A 13,107-nucleotide genomic window follows, 5' to 3' on the forward strand; every position below is an offset into this window, starting at 1 on the left:
GCTCTTATAATTTCGATTGAAGTATTGTAAACAGATGATAGCAAAACAAAAAAATAGTTAACCGACCGTTTGATTAGATCATATGGTAAACAGATATTTTTTGTATTTTTTATTTTACACGTTGACTTTTAGTCTAAGTTTAACAATCTTATTAAAAATATACATAATTATTAATTATTTTGCTGGGGTTTAATTTATTACTAAAGACGCTTTAAACATGGCTTATAATTTTACATATCTACATGAAAATTTTTAATAAAAAAGATTGGTTACAACAGTGTCAAATTTAAAAAAATAGAGGGATTAAATTAGAGAGGAGATATGATTCAAAATTTTATAAGAAGCTGCACCTTACGTTAACGTCTGTATAACATCTTTCTTTTTCAACATTCTGATGGAATTTCAGACCCTTAATTTTTTGGCTTATGCTTACACATATAAGCTAAAAATTTATTTTTAACTTTAAATTTGAAATTAAATTCTAAAGTTTTTATCGTGCTAGCATAAGCTGGCGTTTGGATTGGGCTAAAGCCCTTGTCTTTGGACATTTATTATAAATATTAAATATAGAGTATTAATAAAACATATCTATAATTTTAGACTAATTCGCGAGATAAATCTATTAAGACTAATTAATCCATGATTAGCCTATACGATGCTACAGTAAATATTCAATAATTATGAATTAATTAGACTAAAAAATATGTCACTCAAATTAGCTCTCATTTATATAATTAATTTTATAATTAATCTATATTTAATATTTATAATAAATATATATCTAAACATCCAATGTAACATATAAATACTCGCAAAACTACCCTACACTACTACCGCAGAAGACAGAAGTCCAGAAGTCCATCACGTCCTCGCCTCCTGCACAGACAGAGAGATCAATAATGGCTATGGCGCCAACAGCGGTGCCCCGCCACGTGGTCGCGGTGCCATACCCGGGCCGCGGCCACATCAACCCCATGCTGGCGGCGTGCCGCCTCCTCGCGGCGGCGGACGGCGAGCTCACCGTCACCGTCGTCGTGACGGAGGAGTGGCACGCGCTGCTGGCCTCTGCCGGCGTGCCCGCCACGCTGCCGGCCAGCCGCGTCAGCCTCGCCACCATCCCCAACGTCATCCCCTCCGAGCACGGCCGCGGCGCCGACCCCGCCGGCTTCTTCGCCGCCGTGCGTGGCAAGATGGGCGAGGCCGTCGGGGAGCTGCTCGACCGGATGGTGCTGGAGCGGCGGAGGCCGGACGCCATCCTGGCCGACACCTACCTGACATGGGGCGTGGAGGCCGGGGCGCGGCGCGGGATCCCGGTGTGCTCGCTGTGGACCATGGCGGCCACGTTCTTCTGGGCGCTCTACCACCTCGACCTCTGGCCGCCGGTGGATGACCGTGAAAGCGAGCAAGGTAAATTAATTGGCTTCAGTGTCATTGTCTCCAATTTTCTTCTTTTGAATCAGCGCTGTAGTTTCCACGATGTGTCCGATTCATCATGCCGATTTCGTTTTCCACGAAATCTCTTGACTTCCACGCCAAATTCTGAGTGTATTGCCGTTTGGTCAGTATGGATTTCAATTCTTGAAAAGGACAAAACTTGAGGCTTCAAAGAGCATGGCTTTCAAATTAATACATATTAATATACTGTATGCTTCCTAGAACTTTGGATGATGCAAATACACGGTTTCAGTATTTAGTTTGATCTAGGACGAATTTCTAACTGAATAATCTTATGTTTTAAGGTTCTGAAATCAAATTATAAAGAAACTAGCCTGGTGGCCCGCGCAGATTGCGCGGGTAGTATTGTTATAAAATTTTCATTCATAATTACATGTATGTTTTCATGTTTTATTTTTAAAATATTAAAATTAGCAATATAATTTTTAAACGTTGCCTTGACTTGACCAAATTATATGTTTGATATTTTAATTGACATAGTAATTCATATGTACAGAAAGCAAAAGTTCTATTCATATGTACAGAAAGCAAAAGTGATAGATCTTTTACTATTCTCATACTTATAAAATAAACTAATGATATTTAATATCTATGGTATATTGGTTTCTCTTTATTTTTTTCATCTTTATCTTTAGAATATTAGTGATGTCTTCTTAGTATTAGAATATTACTTATTACCGGTGTTTTTATATTTTATTTCGTCGATGTTGGTATAGCTTCGAGGATTAAATCTCATTTGTTAGTTAAACTTTTTTATATGGACACAATAATAAAGCTATTTTTAGACTTTTTTAGTTTTCTTACTTTTTTATTCTAAAATACAATTTAATCACATGTATTTTTCTCTTAATTAATACCGAGGTAAGAGTCCATGTAGAAATATTTCTCTAGGAGGTGATTATTTTTAGTTTTGAATCCAAATTTTATATTTTTTCCTAAATTGTATTTCTACGTAGACTCTTATCTCAATATTAATTTTAAATTTTTTATCTGAATTTTATATTTTTGGAATTTGTATTTCTACATGGACTCATATTTTAATTGCTATTCCTAATTTCATATTTTTTAAAATTGTGTTTCTAGTTGATCTCTAATTTTTTTTAAAATTTTTACATTAGTTTGACGACTTTTACACCGTCAGAGTGAACATGGTGGATTTTATCTAATTTGTTGATGAAGCTAATTTTGGCAAGAGGATTTCTAACGTTTGTGTATTTGTATTTTGTTTCATTGCCACGTCTATGTATTCAGTGCCATGGATGTAGTCAGGATAATTAGCAAACAAATACATGTATTGCTCCTGATTGGTGAGAGACCATAAATGACTATTGCTTTCCAAATCTAAAACATGATTCCACGATTCCGATAGAAAAGAGTCCAAATTTTCTAAGTAAACATGTATAGTCCGTCGATCTTTTTTATTTTTCTTTAAACAATACATACAGTCCGATTGATTATTTTTTATTTTTTCTATTGTCCAGTTGACATTATTCCTTTTCTGATTGAGTTTTCTTTTTTTTCTCTTATTTTCCTTCGATTAACGTGGGATTTTATAGCCCGTGAGAGTAAACGTGGTGGCTCCTTTTATATATATATATAATAGATAGATCTTTCTTTTTTTAAAAAAAAACTTCCTAGTCGATTCCACTTTTAAAAAAATCAAAAAATCACGTTCTTTTTCAGGAATTGTCCGATCCAAAAAAATTGTTTTTTATCTAAAGAATCACACTGTTTTTTTTTAGAGTCGTTCGATAAAAAAAAAATCTCACGTACCTTTTTTTAAAGGAGTTGTCCGATTCAAAAAATAGTTTTTTATCCAAAAAATCACCTTCTTTTTTTAAGTTGTCTGATCCAAAAAAATCCCTACCTTTTCTTTTTTTCTCTTATTTTCCTTCGATTAATGTATGATTTTCTAGCACGTGAAAGTAAACGTGGTGGCTTCTTTTTCCTGTTACTTTTTATATATATAATAGATGAGGGTCACCTTTTGATTGATATCTTCGCTTATATCTATTGCACGGATTTGACTCTGAGATGCTCAATAATGGGAAGTACACCATTGTTAAAACTATTTTGTGCTACATTGTCCATTGATGACAAAGCAGTAACCCCTACAGTACAGCACCAAACAAAGTTAATGTAGAATTCTGGAAAAATGAAAGAAGAGAAGTAGCTAATCTGATTACTGGGACAGTTAACATGATATGGCAATGATCAGTTGAAATAACTAAACCGAAATGCATTTTGATCAGTTAACTTTTTCCTATCCATAAGGGCACGTACTTCTTTAACCCGTTTATATGTTATGAAATTTGCAAAAAAAAAAAAAAAATCGCCCCATCTAACAGATAACAACAGTGTCTTGTGTGTGCTCCAATGCCAAACCGACACCGCTAGCACTGTTCTACGCTGTGTCTCGTCTATTCGCTAGCATCATTGATTATCTTGATTTATATGTCAAAGGATAAATTAAATATTTTGCAGACAAACAAATAGACAAGCCATTGTACAAGATGTTTATTTAGTTGCCTGTGTGTGTCAAATAGATAATAACCGTCTACACTGTTTACACTGTTGTACTTGTAAGTTCTGAAGTTGTATGTAACTAATCCAAAGTGCTTTTTGTATCTAACTTTTTAATAGATTGAAAAGTGCAGAAGTTAGTGCAGGAATGTCTGCTCGAACCTCCAAACAGATAATTTCACCTGTACTAAATGCGATCACTAACACATAGTCCTTAGCATATTCAAGCAATTATTACATTTCTGTGTCGGTGTGTCCTGAATCCTGAATAATTTGTACTTTGCTTTTATAGTGATTAAAAGTACATGTGAGTTTAAGGAAAGTATGGACAAGATAAATGATTTATTCCTCCGTATATTTGTATTTGATTCTAGAACATCACTATTTCTTTAGCCCAGGAGGAGTTTCAGTTTATTTCCCCTTTGTGAATGAGAGAGAAGCTTCAGTCATAAAAAAGGGTGCAAGTATGCAACTAAAACCACACTGCCTTTTTCAGTTCTTGTGGTAAGGCATTCCTGTTAGGTACACAACCATTTCTAGGACTCCCTAGCATCCCCGTAGTCAGAAAAACTAGCTAACGAGATTCCGTCCCGATGAGTTAAGTGGGACCAATCTCCACTTAAACCATGTTTGTCTATCAAAAATTCTGATGATACCAGTTACATAATATCAATTAGTATTATCCTATAGCAATTAGTATCATCTATTTCATAACTTATCCCGTCTGAATCGGATCTCATCCTCTAGTTCGCCTATTTTTTTATTCAACATGGTTGACTTTTAAATTAATGTTTGACTATTTGTCTTAAAAAATAGATAATTATTAATTATTTTGTTCTATCATTAAAAATATTTTAAATACGACTTCTAGTTTTGTATATTTACACAAAACATTTGCACAAGATAAACGATCAGACATATATTCAAAATTTAACTGCGTCAAATTGAAAAGCTGCTGGGAGCGGTATATTTGCAGCTGCATCTTGCAACCTATGTTGTATATTAACCGTACCGTAATACAACTGATGTGTCATAAGACCATTCTCAATGTAAGTTTTATGGATACGATTACATAGAGTAATATATCATCTAAAAATATTTGAAACTAGGATAAACACCACTCTCTCAGTGCATAGTTTCATCTATTATTGTTTCCTAGGTTACATGTAAGACACAAACTGTCTAGGTAACTGTGCATACATGGTTTCATCTCTATGAAACTCATTTCATCTCTCTCTTCATTAATATGTTATCATATCATCAAAAATATCTACATGACACACTGTTTATTGTCTATAAAACTCCACTGATACTGGCCTAATACTCTAAGCAGAACTAAGCGGCAAGTCATTGGAGCAATATGTCCCAGGCTGTTCATCAGTCAGGCTGTCTGACATCAAGCTCTTCCGCTCTTGGGAACTGCCAATGAAACTAGTAGCAGAGGCGTTCGTCAACGTGCGCAAGGCGCAGTGTGTCCTCTTCACCTCCCCCTACGAGCTTGAACCCAGCGCCATCGACAGGATAGCACAGGTGGTTCCGTTTCCCGTGTATCCAGTCGGACCTTCGATTTCAGGCATGCCGCTGAACGGTGACGCCGGCAAGATCCGCGACGAGGAGCACGGTGCCTGGCTGGACGCGCAGCCGGAGAACTCTGTCCTGTACGTCTCGTTCGGCAGCGTCGTCTCCATGCGGCCGTCGCAGCTGGAAGCGGTCGCCATGGCGCTGCGCGACAGCGCGGCCAGGTTCTTCTGGGTGGCCAGGGACAGCGCCAGCGCCCGCGGCATGCAGCGGATCGCCGGCGACAAGGGCCTGGTGGTGCCGTGGTGCGAGCAGCTGAACGTGCTGTGCCACCGCTCCGTCGGCGGGTTCCTCAGCCACTGCGGGTGGAACTCGGTGCTCGAGGCCGTGTTCGCCGGCGTGCCGCTGCTCGCCCTCCCCGGCATCTGGGACCAGGTGGTGGATGGCCGCGTCGTGGCTGACGAGTGGAAGATCGGCATCAACCTGTGGGGGCAGAAGAGAGATGCCGACGGCGTCGTCGGCAGCGACACGATCCGTGCCGCGGCGGCGAAGCTGATGGATCCGGATGACGGCGAGAGCCAGGAGATGAGGAGAAGAGCCGCGCGGCTGCGCGAGGCTTGCCGTGGCGCCGTGCAGGACGGTGGCTCGTCGCGTCGTTCCTTGAACGACTTCGTGAAAGATCTCGCCGCGGGGAGGCTTAACTGCCAGTGAGTTTGATTCCCAGAGAAGGGACCGGTGCAACAAAAAAAAAACAATATTGGATTTAATAAAATTAATTTGATGCTATTGTGTTTTGTATAATTTGATCAAATTATAAGAAGTTATACTGGATAAGGCCAATGAACAATGACATATTCGACCAAATAATCAGATGCTTCTTATACTTTTGTACAAATTTCTTCAAATTCAGATAAGCTAGACGAAGGATAAAACCAGCACAGTTTAGGAAACGGAGTGGGAAGGCGCGAGAGCCACACAAGGCGCACACAGCACGGAGCCGCAAGCAGGGGAGGGATGGCGAGCGCGAAGGTCGCCGCCACCGCCGTTGGGGACGAGCCGTGCCGCTGCCACATTGTGGCGGTGCCGTTCCCGGGGCGGGGACACGTGAACGCCATGATGAACCTGAGTCGGCTCCTCGCGGCCCGCGGCGCCGCGGTCACCTTCGTCGTCACCGAGGAGTGGCTCGGCCTCCTGTCCTCCTCCGCCGCCGCCGCGGCGCCGCCAGGCGTGCGGCTGCGCGCCATCCCCAACGTCATCCCCTCGGAGCACGGCCGCGCCGCCGACCACGTGGGCTTCCTCGACGCCGTCGCCGCCAAGATGGAGGCGCCCTTCGAGCGCCTGCTCGACCGGCTCCGGCTCGAGGAGGAGACAGCGGCCCCGGTCGCGGCGCTCGTGGCCGACTCCTATGTGCCATGGGTGGTGGGCGTCGGCGAACGGAGGGGCGTGCCCGTCTGCTTCCTCTTCCCCATGGCCGCCGTCTTCCTCTCCGCATACTACAACTTCGACAGCCTACCGTCGTGGCTCAAGGAGCAACAGCCGGACGCCGGTGCCACATCAGGTGAGGTATCTTCCTGCTTCCATTGCCTGTTGCTTCCAAGTTCCAAGCTTTCCGTCTCCTCAATCTCATGGTTACTGAACCACCCCACGGCCACAATACGAATCAATCTAAGGACTGCCTGATTTTTGCATCCATGAACTGATGTATTAGTATATTTACTCTGATTTCTACCTGCTTACTACTAGTAGGTAAGTCTCCAAGAGAGACAATGCTGGCTAGTAATAACTTTACACGAAGCTATTTCTTGATTTGTTTGCTATATGCACATTCAAGTACCTGGATATATTTCGTTCAGAAAGAAGTACTTGGATATAATTTGTTCAGAAAAAGTGCTTGGACATAGGCAGCTTATGTGCGAAATGCAAGTGCCAATGTAACATGGTCAAAGAAACACCGTCAAATACGAAAACAATATGTTAAGTAGTTTTGTCACATGATCCATTGCTGATGCTCACGTGATTCAGGTATTCAGCTAACAAAATATTTTTAGTCTGTCTTTCTCATATTGGCACTCCAACCAACAAATCCCGTACTCGTGGCTTAATGGAAGCATACATCGCCAGTTCGCCCCAAGCTTAAGTAGTATCTGACGAGGAAATCAAACAGAATCAAGCTAGACTAATCAGTACCCAGTTCATAACAGAACTAGCCAATGTAGTATCATTGATATTCAATCTCTTCCTTTCAATACGTCAATCAGATCAATCCACAACTTTGTCAAGACTCCAGATTATTAACATTATCCATTTCTGTACTGTATTGCATGATCTCCATTCCTAGTGTTTCTTTTGTTTTGTAACATTTGAGGTTGAGAGATGTAAGTTTCTGCAGTTATGAACGATCTAACAGTTTGTAATTTTCACTCTTATGTACTTTTGATCACCAGATAAACCTGATCAGAAAATTGGGCACTATATCTCGAGCCTGGCTTCAAGTTCAATAATGTTATCTGATCTCAAGCCTTTAATTCTCAGTGAGAGATCAATGAAGCATATCCTTGCAAGTATGTCAAGCATCAGAAGAGCACAACACCTCCTATTCACCACTATGTATGAGCTTGAGGCCAGTGTCATCGACTCTCTTGAATCATTACTCCCCTGCCCAGTGTACCCTATTGGGCCCTGCATTCCCTATATGACCCTTGAAAACAACCATACCAAGTCCAATGGAGAAGCTACTAAACTGATAGATTACTTAACATGGTTGGATTCTCAACCTGAGAAATCAGTGCTGTATGTTTCCCTTGGCAGCTTTGTCTCGGTGTCATCCTCTCAGCTTGATGAGATTGCCTTGGGCCTTACCACAAGTGAGGTCAAATTCTTGTGGATTTTTCGTGACCAATCCACGAAAGTGCGAGAACTTGTTGGTAACTCTAACAGGGGCATGATACTTCCATGGTGTGATCAGCTGAAGGTTCTGTGCCACCCTTCAGTTGGGGGCTTCCTGACCCATTGCGGGTTTAACTCGACAATGGAAGCTGTCTTTGCTGGGGTACCTATGATCACACTACCATTGTTCTTTGATCAACCGGTTGATGGCCGGCTAATTGTGGAAGAGTGGAAGATTGGAGTGAAGTTGAGGGATTCGACAGATAAGGATCGCCTGATCAGAAGGGAGGAGATTGCAACGGCTGTTAAGAGGCTTATGGCATCTGATGAGACCGAGATCAAAGCGATAAGGAGGCGTTCTCTAGAGTGGAAAGAGGTTTCTCGTAGAGCAGTCAACAAGGGTGGATCTTCGCATCGCAATCTGACTTCATTGATGGAGATTATATGCTCATCAAAATGCACCAAAACTGATTCTTGAACTAATGTACTCCATCCATCCGAAAATATATACATTTATGGGATTCAAGTTTTGTATCATAATATAAGCATTTATATATTGATTTCCATGGTTTCAATTATTTCAATGATTGCAAAGCCGACCAGATGCTTAGAAAAAGAATATAAATCGATTTAAAATTTAAAAATTAGCCACTAAAATGACTAAAAAAAATCTTTTGACGCCTCCTTACTCTATGCTAAACACACCTATAATGCTTATATTCTAGAACGAGTGTAGTATAATTTTTAGGCTAACTTATGTATCGTTTGATTAACCTCATTTTAATATAATCATCTTGTTCTACAATTCACACTTTTTTAGGAGATATACTTACTTAGGTGTGTGAAGTATTGGTACTAGTGACGGAACTAGGCCTGAGGCAGATAGGGCTTAAGCCTCAGGCCTAGGTTCAAATTCCCATTGAAATTAGAATATATCATATAAATTTCAAAAACGGTTATATATGTGTCCCTAGGCTTAAGCTTTTTCTGGTTTCGCCCCTGATTTGTACTGTTATTAACAATCATATATGTGTCCCAGCTTGCGAACATGTTGAAACGTAATAATTTAGCTTTATAATCGTAATACTTGCTGCAGGATCTTATGGTGAATTGAGAATTATACATGGATTAGCTAGAGGTTTCAAAACTGCTACTGAAAATTTGTGTTAAGGACTATGATATGTGTGAGTCGGTCAGTCTGGCGGCACCAAGAATATGATATATAGTTCATTTAGATGTGTCATGTGATGGGAGGGCATATGTTAAGGGCTGCATGTTCCAATACCACGTAACCACGAATAATTGTTACAGATTTTAAATTCTGATTTGGGAGCAGGTTTCAGATTTTTTTTTTCTTCAAGAAACTAACAAGATGCAAACCATATTTCCCTGGAACTACATCAATTTTTTATGAGGCGACAGAGCTGTTACTGACAAGACAGAAAATTATTCAAGACAGAAAATTATTATATGCAAACATTTAATTCGATCATCATTCATAATTATCAAGAGCTGTTACTGACAAGATCCAGATGACAGTTATATACACCAAGGTGTATTATCACATACTAGTAAAAACCAAATCCTAGCCATTAGAAGTCAGACACAATACCCTGACTCCTGACCAACATCACAGCAAGCGTGTCAAGATTTCAAACTTTCTTGACTCCCAAAACAAGCAAACATACAAACGAATGAATGTCAGACTTGCCTTCAATCGCACTCTAAAATAGAAGCAAACAAAATACGAGACAAAGCTAATCTCCATTTATTTGCAGAGCTCTACTGCTGGTGGGCGTAGTGCCACTCCTCCAAGCTGCTCAGTGGAATACTTCTTGTATACAACCCTCAGCTTGCTCTCAGGGGCTGTAGAGTGTGAGGTAACAAGAAGCTTTGCACTGTCCCTGAAATCATCACAGAGAAAAATGATAAGTATATATACTCAAGTTGTTCAAGATACAACCATTTAAGCCAATGGAGATTCCAGTAAAGCTAGTTAGTCATAATGTAATGATGGGCTTACATTAGCTGTGACTCAGTGAAGCCTGTGTGGTGCTTGAGCGTGTCAGTCCATAGAGGGCTCTTCTTAAGAGTGAGCCTGGCTGCATAGACAGCAGAGGCAGCAACCTTAGAAGGCAGGGACGCCGCAAGCCCGTATTGCATCAGTCCTAGTTCAGCGAAGAAGAAGGCCATGTGCTCCATCTGCATTCAGCAAAAGAAATTTAAGTATACACACAAACTTGCTTCTTAACAAACTCACATGAATAAAACTAAAACCTGCTTAACACAACAGATCCCATGGCTCTTTACCTCCTTGTCACTAATGGTATCTCCAGATGCTGCTGCCTTGAGATAGCGCACAATGAAGACGTAAGGTGTAGGGACAGTGAGATTCCACTGAAGCCTGTTCAGAATCGCCTTCTCCATCGCAAGAATCTGTTCCCTCGTGTATGCGCTATCTGATATCAAGATGAAGTCGTTCACCTGCAAGAACATCACACACAGATCCAAATCAGAACAAGTCCCTGCTAGAAATGTACATGCTGAGCAAAGGGATAACAATGTGCTACTCTTCTTGCCTACCTCTGGGGCCCAAATCTCCTCGTACTTGCAAGCTATCAGCATGGCTGAAACGCCGACCAGCTGCAGCTCCCTCCGCAGCACGGACTGCAACGAGAGGTACCGGTCGATGACATACATTGCGAGGTAGAGGGTCTCCGGCATGAGCTCAAACTTGTGGTGCACTTCGATGATCCAGTCCGCGAGGATGGCCCTCATCTTGGAATTGATCTCCACCTGTGAGTCAATGTAGTCGCATGGGCGGCACTCGTTCTGCGTGCCGTACAGGAAAGATTACAATTTTTTTTTCAGAGACCAGCACATACAGCATTTGCATATGCAGCGAAGGATCAAGCAGAGAGAGTTCCCTGGTTACCTCAGCGACCTTGTAGAACTTGTAGATGTCCTCGATGTAGTCCACGACGGCCAGCTGATTGTCACCGTCGAGCTTGTCAATGTCCTCGATCACTTCTCGAGGTTTATCAGTAATTCCACAGGCAACCTGGCATTAGCATTAAGACACTACAGGTTAAGATGCTATTTGAACAAAGAACTGGAAGGTCAAAGGCATGTAGAAATTTCTGAAATTTCCAACTGAACACACCTTAGAGCGAGCAGTGAGCACTGAGGTGAGGGTGTTGATGACCTTCTTCCTCGAGCACTTGCGGACAGAGCTGGCGCTGCTCTCCGACTGCTGCCTCATGCTCTCGTCAGAGTCAGAGCTGATCTCGATGACATGCTCGGGGGCAGGCTTGGCAGGAGCCTTCCTGGCCTGCCTCTGCGCGGGCCTTGCCACGGCAGCAGGTGCAATTGCGTTCTGCTGCAGTGAAATCAAATGTTTCAGTAAGATTCAGATGATATGCTTCAATACAGATAGTTCGGTGGAAAAAAAAATGAAGGATTTGGTCGGCCGATGTACCTTGTTTGCCGCAGCATTTGCCTGCGCGTTTTTGAGCAGCTGAGCACCAAAGTTTCTGGTGACGGGGCGAGCGGCCGGCGCCTGCTGCAGCGGCTTGCTGCTTACAGAGAACAAGTGAAGTTGTCAGAGAAAGAACGGAAAAATGACAGCGTGACTAGGGGATGGCGCGCGCGTTGTTCCGTACCCTTCGGGTAGGCGGACGTTCACGACGTTGCCGATGTCGCCCAGGGCTCGCCGGTTCTTCGCGTCGGGCCTGCCGGCCACGACGGCCTTCTGCTTTCCCAGAGCAGCAACATTGTCTGAAATCGAGCAGGAGACAGATGCCGTGAGAATTTCATGTTAAGAAGTGGGAATCTTTTCTTCATGATAAAGAGGAAACGAAACAAGAAGAAGAGCAAAGATCAACTCTTTGGACAGTGAACCGATGAGTACAAGGAACAACACTACAGGAATTCGAATTCCGTCAACTATGAGCAAAGATCTGACGTGTTGGCTTTTCTCACCTCTGTTCTGCAGCTGCGGAGCGGCAGCGGCGTTCTGGTTGCGCGTCGCCATCTCCTCCTCCTCGCCCTGGCCGAAGAGCCCGGAGAGTACGGACGCGAAGAACGAGTGCAGCCGCGCCGCCCGCGACCCCTCTTCCCCGCCGGCGAGCGCAGCCACCGCGGCTCCGGCGAGCTCTACAGGGGCGCGCACACCACCACCCCTTCTCCCCTCACCTCTCGACCCTTGCTCTGGTCAACCAACGGGGCCAATGGACTGACGGGTACAGTTCTTGGAGGCGGCGCCGGGAGGAGGGGCGAGATATAGCGCTAGGGCAGTGCCCGATCCGCTGTCGGGCGGCGTGCCTTTTACGTGGTGGAGCGGGGAGGTGGGGTCGGGGGAGGAGCGGTCGCTGCTCCAACGGTCGGGAGGGCTTCGAATCGCAACGGTCAGAAGCGGCGCATCGGACGGCTGGGATTGGCCGCGGCTGCCACGGGGAACTAGCCGTTGGGGGTGTAGGTATGGGTTTCCAGTTTAGCTACTGATGCTGGAAAGGCTTTCCAGTTTAGTGGAGCTGCCATTTACAACGTAATATGCTTTCATATTCATTTCTATTTTCTATCGAATAAGTATATACTTACCTTCTTGGAATTTACTATATTTTAAAATGGAAAATCATAGAGAAAAGTTTAATTTCAGCAAACATGTGTCGGACACAGATAGAGTACTCCTTGAGCTCAACTTTGAGTAAGACCTTGGTTGATTAA

General features: G+C 42.9%; 3 protein-coding genes across 4 annotated transcripts; 2 read left to right on the forward strand and 1 right to left on the reverse strand.

The window, feature by feature from the left end:
- Positions 1 to 849: 849 nt before the first annotated feature.
- On the forward strand, positions 850 to 6,230 carry LOC102716736 (UDP-glycosyltransferase 87A1-like). The gene is made up of 2 exons (XM_006644806.3): positions 850 to 1,407; positions 5,312 to 6,230. Exons 1-2 carry the CDS (start codon positions 900 to 902, stop codon positions 6,205 to 6,207), a joined length of 1,404 nt encoding a protein of 467 aa, XP_006644869.1. The 5' UTR covers positions 850 to 899; the 3' UTR covers positions 6,208 to 6,230.
- Positions 6,231 to 6,483: 253 nt separating this feature from the next.
- Positions 6,484 to 8,923, forward strand: LOC102716836 (UDP-glycosyltransferase 87A2-like). Its single transcript, XM_015834712.2, has 2 exons — positions 6,484 to 7,054; positions 7,941 to 8,923. The coding sequence occupies exons 1-2, from the start codon at positions 6,511 to 6,513 to the stop codon at positions 8,858 to 8,860; spliced, it is 1,464 nt and encodes a 487-aa protein (XP_015690198.2). The 5' UTR covers positions 6,484 to 6,510; the 3' UTR covers positions 8,861 to 8,923.
- A 934-nt stretch (positions 8,924 to 9,857) lies between these two features.
- Positions 9,858 to 12,869, reverse strand: LOC107304478 (cyclin-B1-1). Of its 2 annotated transcripts, none has more exons than XM_040520222.1 (9): positions 12,364 to 12,869; positions 12,045 to 12,159; positions 11,861 to 11,957; positions 11,546 to 11,758; positions 11,318 to 11,443; positions 10,966 to 11,214; positions 10,693 to 10,866; positions 10,406 to 10,584; positions 9,858 to 10,286 (listed from the first exon to the last, which is right to left on the reverse strand). In XM_040520222.1, the coding sequence occupies exons 1-9, from the start codon at positions 12,413 to 12,415 to the stop codon at positions 10,151 to 10,153; spliced, it is 1,341 nt and encodes a 446-aa protein (XP_040376156.1). In that variant the 5' UTR covers positions 12,416 to 12,869; the 3' UTR covers positions 9,858 to 10,150. The 2 variants fall into 2 exon arrangements, with proteins under 2 accessions (XP_040376156.1, XP_040376155.1); XM_040520221.1 differs by having other exon boundaries at positions 11,546 to 11,761.
- Between the last annotated feature and the right edge of the window lie 238 nt (positions 12,870 to 13,107).

Source organism: Oryza brachyantha, chromosome 1 (assembly GCF_000231095.2).
Source record: "Oryza brachyantha chromosome 1, ObraRS2, whole genome shotgun sequence".
NCBI classification, from domain to species: domain Eukaryota; kingdom Viridiplantae; phylum Streptophyta; class Magnoliopsida; order Poales; family Poaceae; genus Oryza; species Oryza brachyantha.

What these genes read in the sequence shown, in the direction of transcription:
- LOC102716836 (XM_015834712.2), top strand. Translation starts at nt 6,511, where the DNA reads ATGGCGAGCGCGAAGGTCGCCGCCACCGCCGTTGGGGACGAGCCGTGC. An exon ending in GGACGCCGGTGCCACATCAG is followed by an intron (nt 7,055 to 7,940) that starts GTGAGGTATCTT and finishes TTTGATCACCAG; the next exon opens with ATAAACCTGATCAGAAAATT.
- LOC107304478 (XM_040520221.1), bottom strand. Translation starts at nt 12,415, where the DNA reads ATGGCGACGCGCAACCAGAACGCCGCTGCCGCTCCGCAGCTGCAGAAC. An exon ending in AGGAGATTTGGGCCCCAGAG is followed by an intron (nt 10,867 to 10,965) that starts GTAGGCAAGAAG and finishes ATGTTCTTGCAG; the next exon opens with GTGAACGACTTCATCTTGAT. An exon ending in TTCACTGAGTCACAGCTAAT is followed by an intron (nt 10,287 to 10,405) that starts GTAAGCCCATCA and finishes TGATGATTTCAG; the next exon opens with GGACAGTGCAAAGCTTCTTG.
- LOC102716736 (XM_006644806.3), top strand. Translation starts at nt 900, where the DNA reads ATGGCTATGGCGCCAACAGCGGTGCCCCGCCACGTGGTCGCGGTGCCA. An exon ending in TGACCGTGAAAGCGAGCAAG is followed by an intron (nt 1,408 to 5,311) that starts GTAAATTAATTG and finishes TACTCTAAGCAG; the next exon opens with AACTAAGCGGCAAGTCATTG.